The following is a 7566-nucleotide window of genomic DNA, read 5'->3' as shown; positions in this document are numbered from 1 at the left end:
ACTTTGAGATAGAAGATTGCCCCATAGAGTTAAAATCTGATCATAACCCCATCTTGATAAGGGTGGCCACTCACTTTAAAGATCAACATATTGTCCCAAAACCTTTACAGAAGAGGAAGATGATTCCAACTGGCAAAGTTTTAATGACACAAGAAAACCATGATACTTTTCAAGACTCTCTTTTTCGGCAGTCTAGGGTTCTGGGAAACCATCTTGAGTCTGAAAAATAACATTTCATGGACAAGGATAATCTTGTTCTTACTATCATTAAAGCATTGGAGGAGTGTAAAAGATCTAGGGCCACAAAAGAAGCCAAGAACACTTTTCCGGCCAATCCTTGGTTTGATGAGGAGTGCAAAATGGCAAAAAGGAATTGGAAAAAGAACATGAACAAAGAAAGTAGAAAAGAGTATGATCAATTGATTAAAAAGAAGAAAGAAGAGTATGTGAACAAGAGAAGAATAGAATTGATTAATCTTGGTAAAAACAACCCCATAAAATTTTGGAAAGAGCTTCAGCAGAGAAAAACTCAGATAGAGAATAACATAACAGGAACCAAATGGTTGGAATATGCCAAGACTCTCTACGAATGTGATCTAAGAGAACGTAGTACCATGGAAACAGAGACTACAAGGGAGTTATTCAGCGAAAATGATATTATTCAAGGCATAAGGAGGTTAGCTGCTGGTAAATCGCAAGATATAGATGGGCTACAAGCGGAATACTTAAAATGGGGTGCTGAAATCCTCACACCACACATCACTAAGATTTTCAACAGTGTCAATAGAGAAGGTTTCCCTGTAAAATGGACTACAAGTGTGGTGATCCCACTCCACAAAAGTGGAGATATAAACAATCCTTCTAATTACCGAACCATCATGATCAATCCACTATTTGGCAAGTTATTTGACAGCTTGGTAGAACAAAAAATCAGCAACTGGGCTGAAACAGAAGGCAAACGTGCAAAAGGGCAAGCAGGCTTTAGACCGAAACACTCTACTACAGATCACGACATCACTCTCAGACATTTGATAGAGAAATTTTGGGACACTCCGGAGAATGAGGCTTTTTGTTGTTTCGTGGACTTTAAAAAAGCTTTCGACACAGTGCCACGTAATAAACTATGGGATAGAATGGTAGAGCTGGAAGTCCCTAAAGAACTTAGGTCAGCGGTTTACAGATTATATGAGTAGGTCAAAGCTAAAATCAGAATGACATAAGGGATATCAGAAGATTTTGACAGCAACATCGAGGTTAAGCAAGGGTGTCCGCTTTCTCCAACATTATTCGGGCTCTATATTGACAAGTTAGAAGAGTGGATAAACAAGACCAATGGTGAGGGGGTGCAGCTGACCCACTTCGTGATAAGATTGCTCTTATATGCAGATGATCTCATAATTCTTGCTAGAACAGCTAAAGGTTTGAAAGAGCACTTGAAAGCACTAGAGATTTTTTGTCATGAGGTAGGAATGCAAGTTAACACTAGCAAAACCAAAATTATGATCTTCTCACTAAAGAAGAATAGGGGCATACAAGACAAGTTTCTGTTTGAAAATAACCCCCTTGAGATTGTGGAAGAGTACAAATACTTGGGCATCGATTTTCATAACAAACTCAACTGGGATACTTGCAGATTGAAAAGGATCCAAGGGGGCTGGAAGGCGTTATACTCTTTACAAAACAAGTGCAGGAACGCAGAATTATGGGATTGGACGACCATGAAAATTCTGTTTGGTTTGCTGGTCACTCCGATTATTCTATACGGATGTGAAGTGTGGGGCGGTAGTATGTTCAAACAGAAATGGCGGCAAGTAGAAAGAATTCAAAAACACTTCATCACATGCAATCTTAAAGTCAAGACCACAGTTCCGTATGAAATCCTTTTGGTGGAGGTGGGTTCCTTTCCATTAGAAGTCGTCGCATTGATCCGAATGCTAAGCTATTTAAAGAAAACCCAAGGTCTGGAAACACATCGTTGGCCCAAGTTGGTAATAGAGGAAAAACTTGTGAGGCGGAAAAGCACATGGATGAAACAAAATGACAAATAGATGCAAAAATGAGATATCAACATCCAAACTTGCCCGGATAATATTAAAGAAATAAAGAAGTTTGTCAATGAAAAATTTCGCAATATTCTGTGGACAAGACACACAGGGCGGAAAAAATCTTATTACATTAAAGAATTTAATCCCACTTCTAGTCATGATGAAAAGGCCTATATAAGGGCACATATTAACTGGAAAGCAAAAATGTTGATGGCACAAATTAGAACTAGTTCACATCAGCTGCGATGTGAAACTGGTAGATGGCAAGTTCCAAAGGAAGAGTGGGTAGACAGAACATGTTTATTCCGCAATACGGGAACAGTTGAGACAGAGCAACACTTTGTCAAGAAATGCCTGGCTTACAACGACATCAAATCTGATTATACAAAAATTCTGCAGAACAAGGACTTCAACTATTTATTCGAGGAAGATCAAGTGAAGAGAATAGTGGATTTGATTATCAAAATTCAGAGAAGAAGAGACAAGTTAACCAAAACTTTGCAACTGACTAGTTTGGCTCGTGACTCGGGAGGGTGATTGCATGAGTCCCATAGACTACTTTAGTCTCGTAGACGTCATTAAAATCTATCATATCATATCATATCAATGAGAATTGGCATTGTCAACTTGACAATATTAACCCCTCACACACAAGACTGAATCGAATTCGACTCAGTCAAACACGACATGAATAGGGAGACGTAAAATTGCTGACAGACTGCACCAACTCATGTCATTGAATGTCTCAAGTACTTCATATAATGTCTTGTAAATGAAAAATTGTGAGAACCTTCTATGTAGATTCAAATTAGAAGGGTGAAAACGCGCTGCTGCTGACTCAATACCCTGCATAAATTCAAGTCAAAGTCAGGGTTGTTGAAAGCCTACTCCATCCAACCGTCTCTTATTGTTCCAAGCACAGTCAAGATTTCAAAATTCATTTGCAAGAAGACCCTGTTGATGATTATGGCCTGGTAGATATTGCAGAAGGACTTGGTGAAGCAATGTAAAGATTGTTTGGAGAACACCCACAACTGAGAAGGCGAGAGGTATGAGATAAGCGGACTGACTGACTATTTGTTTTTTGGGCATTTGTATTTTTTCCTTAGAGAAATTGGAGGTAAAAATGAGTTGCGGTGATGGTTTATCGGCCAATTAGAGACATACGTTCTATTTTCGTATGATTGTTACAGAAACCTACTTCAATGCACCACCTATTTCTTGAAAATCAATTTTATTTCAATGAACTTTAAGTAGACAAGTGCAATTAGCACATTGTTGAGCTGCAAGTTTTATTTCTGCACAAACGTTTGCGATTCAACTCTTATAGAAACACACTTTCTTCAATCTTCCCAAATTTGATACCTTTAGTAACTCACTTCAGATTCTGACGGTGAGTGTGCAGGTCTACATGTGGTGAGGGTAACAGTTTTGTAACGCCGGTGCATACATTAAGGAGGCCAAATAAAGCTAGAAGGCAGTGTTTGGGTTCCTTATCAGAATCATTTCTGATGTCCATCTATCACTGCTTAGGTCAGACATGCTTAAATTTGATACCGAGGTCTTTGCTCGACATACTACAGTTTTGATAAGAATGATGTACTCGTAAGTGAGACTGGACAAATCTAGAAAGCATCTTTTGAGCTTGGAATCTGATTCCGATATTAAAGATTACTATCTTCTGTTTTCTGTAATCTCAATTGATCTGTGGAGATAATATACTTAGGCTTGGTGTTAGGGAAATTTGCCTAATTCATGAGATGGACACGAATCTTTTTTATAATGACGTCAAATTTATCTGCGAGACTGGCTAAAGCCAGAAGGCAGGATGTGGTTTCCGAACCAGCAAATAGTTAGGCTGATCTTATTATAGCCCCCCTCTCATTTGTGCTCAGGACAAAATACATAATTCTCGTACAAGGGCTTTTACCCCATTGAGGCATACCTACATGGAAGACCATACTTGTTCACTAAATGGGGAAGATGATTCAAGTTAATTTTATTCATGCAATTCCAAGAATGAAAAACAAACAGCAATGGGATTTTTGGGACTACTTTGTAACTGCTGTGATAGTCACAGCTTGCATTCCATTCATTTTGGGGAACATTGTGTTGCTCTGCTACAGGCATTATAGACCCATCAAGACCAAGAGTGTGTACTTAACTGTGCTGAGTTCTGTGGGAGGATTGATATGGGTGGCAGCGACAATTGTTGTCAATAATCCAGAGCGAAAACATGGTTCGATCTGGGGACTTTGTACTCTATGGACTTTTTGGCTTCAAGCCTGCTTTGGATTCTCTTTATGGCTCAATTGCTTGAATGTGCGACTGATTGTTCTATATACTATCTTCAACTTGAAAAAGCGCACAAAAAGTGTAAAGTCTAATCTGGTGAAACTTGTATGCCTACTTTTGCCAACAATCATCGTTTGCATATGTGCATCTGTGAAGCAGCCGATAAAGTGAGTTGCCAAATACTTACTCAAATTTGTGCAAAGGTTTATGTGGTTATGATATTTCTTCTATAAATTTTTAAATTTTAAACATGTGGATAATATTTAAGATACAAGTTGATTATGTTTTCAGTATTTGTCATCCAACAATTGGCACCTCAATGCAAGTTGTCTAACGGTTATTTAAAAAGAAAAGCTCCCATCCTGTCGGTTGAGTGACATGCCAAATACTCTTGACCAATTTCCCTCCAATATAGTGAGAGTGTGACCCCTATGCATTGTGTGAGATCTTTCACACTGAAGTTGAAATGTCTTGTAATATGCTACCCCAAATCACAACCAATTTTTTAACACTTCTACTTTAACACTTAGCAATATAATTTGTCAGACAGTTTGCTCACATTAAAGAATTATGATGTTTCTGCTGTAGTTTTCAGTTTTGTGATATGTTTGAAACTCACAAACATTCGCAAGCCTTTGATACTTCATACACGAACAGAGATATATGCTATTAATAGTTATGCATAACTAATGCCTGACAAGTATGGGAGAGAGTCCATCCAATTGATTAAACAAACATTTCCTGCACATTTGGGTCTCATATGCATACTTGCAGATAAAATACAAGAGATAAACATATTCTTTTGTTTGAAGAATTCTGTTGTCTTTCTCTGTTGAATCTGTCGTTTTCAGCCCTTAAAAGGAATTTAAGTTGTTATTTAAGGAAAAATGTTGGAAATTTCTGAACATAAAACTTGTTGCAGGTTATTTTCAGCAGAAAAGCAACCAGATCCCCCAGAAAGGCATCTCCTTCATGAAGTCAAAGGAAATTGCAGTTTTACTCATAGATCTTGGTCAATTGCCTTGTTGTCATTGCTAGTTCTCTACTTCCTGATCTTTCTTGTACTCTCTTTCATGCTGCGGAGAGCCATGGCACAGTACAATGAGTTCAGGTTGGTTGTTACTTGCATTTTTTCTAGAAGAGATATAATATGAAGAAATTGCATTTTGTTTTCATCTTCCTGTAAATGTATGGGGATTAAAGATTGTTAACATTTGTAGTTAATTTCAGACAAATGTTATCTTAGTTCTGTGTTGATTTTAAACTTGTCTTGTAATGCAGGTTGATAAGAAATGGTGGTGTTATGTCATTGTTTCTTTTGCTTTTATCTCTAGTCACAATGCAAACTGATGCCTACAAACTAGTGATTGGCCGAAGCTTTTTGTCTCTATCGGTAGCTTCAGCTGTCTTTTATTATTTTTGGGCTCGGAATGGAAAAGTTATTTATAATGTTATCTTTAACAAAGTGGAATATGAACGGAAGTTCAATGATGAAATGAACCGCTGTCCAAGTGAGCGGGACAGGTAAATTCTATATAAAATGAAAATTGAAATTTCTAAGCTTTTTAAATATAGTAATTTGCTGAGGCATCTACTTAAATTGATTGATTTGAGTTTTGGTGTTAATTCAACAATGATGGTATAAAATTCAGTTTCAACTCCACCCAGTGGGTCCCTGACTCTTTTGTATGCATGCAAGGGATCAAGATTCAAAATTTGTAGACCATGGTTGTGAAAGTCTTGAATGCCATTTCATATGGCAAAAGGACATTTATACTGATGATATAATGAATTTAATGTGATAAATTATTTTCTCATTTTTTTAAGGATATGATCAATGATTTTCTTTTGGTATAGGACTTGCATAAAGAGCTTACATGGACTGGGTTTAGCAAAAACAATATTTGCTTTTTGTCACTCTTAGTCCATTATTAAACTGCTATTGGGGTTGGGTTTAGGCCCTGGGGTGGTTTTAGCTATAAGGAAACCTTCCCACCTATTGGGCATGTTTGCAGGAGCATCTGACCAAATATGCTTATGAACTTTTTAGCCAGGATGCAGAGTTTACCTATGACAGATGTAAAAAAAGATACAATCTGGATATCTTGGTGTTGGCATAAGGCTGTTCCTCATACTAAACTTCCTGACTTACTATATGGCTTAATTCCTTAAGCAAGATGCTTTGGCACTTGCATCCTATTTTCTGTTAAACGTTTGTATATAATGTTGGTTATTCTCTATTTATTTACATATTCCTCTTTCATTTTGATTGGGACTACACGTAACATCTAGTGAAGATGAAACTTGTGATATATATAATGCTCACCATCAGATAATATATATTTACAACTGTCATCATAAGGATTACCAACCCAGACATCAATTTAAGGAACTTGAATCTGGGAGTATTGTGATGGACCCATTTACAAGAATAAAAATTACTTTTATTATCGATTATTACAACATGAATAAAAGGCAGTAAATCAACTATGAGTTAATATATGTTACAGTTCCAGAATAACAAAGCAATATTTGGTCTTTTTATTCAAAACATTAAATTGTTACAAAAGGATGAGTACATATCTGATTATTCCTTGGATTTTGGGTCTTCATTTGTTTTGGTGATCAAAGGCTATGGCCAGATTCCAAGAGTAAAACAATATGTCTATCTTGATACCCACTGCCTGTCTTCCTGTCAACCAAGAAATTTCTTTAATGCCAAATATCTTGGTTTACTAGGTTATATTTAAGTCTCCATATGAGTTGATCCAGAACAACAAACATATTTTCAAATATTTTAATTTGCATATTTCAACTACAAATGTTTTTTTGATTTAATAGTTCCACTCTTCCCATGACAAAATAAAAAGGGATATTAATTCACTCTTCACAATATTTCTCTCCCTATAAATATGCTGTTGGCCCCAGTAGCATGGGTTGTTTCTGTCTTTTCGTTTACAACCAATAATGCTTAGTCAAAGCAAGCATATATATATATATATATATATATATATATATATTCACAAAAAATATATTTGATTTTGTATCGGTCACTTTATTATGTAATTTCACAATTGAGTTTCCTTGCATTCAATAAAATTCACAGTTAGGCTCAAAGATTATACAATTTGAACCAATTATACATTCAGAATTATAAATAGACATACTTCTGACATGAAAAACATTATGGAATTTATATCATTGAGGAGTTGAAATAATTTTGTAT

At 36.2% G+C, this 7566-nt stretch overlaps 1 protein-coding gene across 2 annotated transcripts in view; it reads left to right on the top strand.

The window, feature by feature from the left end:
- Positions 1–2708: 2708 nt before the first annotated feature.
- LOC149530440 (uncharacterized) overlaps positions 2709–7566 on the top strand; it is a 113135-nt gene continuing 108277 nt past the window's right edge. Inside the window, exons 1-4 of one of the 2 annotated variants that reach the window (XM_089809599.1) lie at positions 2709–3094; positions 3451–4507; positions 5263–5451; positions 5622–5864. In XM_089809599.1, the coding sequence (XP_089665725.1) occupies positions 4020–4507; positions 5263–5451; positions 5622–5864 (920 nt within the window). In that variant the 5' untranslated portion in view covers positions 2709–3094; positions 3451–4019. The remainder of the gene's footprint in view (positions 3095–3450; positions 4508–5262; positions 5452–5621; positions 5865–7566) is intronic. The other variant, XM_089809600.1, reaches the window with a different exon arrangement.

Source organism: Cupressus sempervirens, chromosome 11 (genome assembly GCF_028749045.1).
Source record: "Cupressus sempervirens isolate cs-2001-9-10 chromosome 11, ASM2874904v1, whole genome shotgun sequence".
Classification (NCBI taxonomy): domain Eukaryota; kingdom Viridiplantae; phylum Streptophyta; class Pinopsida; order Cupressales; family Cupressaceae; genus Cupressus; species Cupressus sempervirens.
This window is presented reverse-complemented; position numbering and strand designations above follow the sequence as displayed.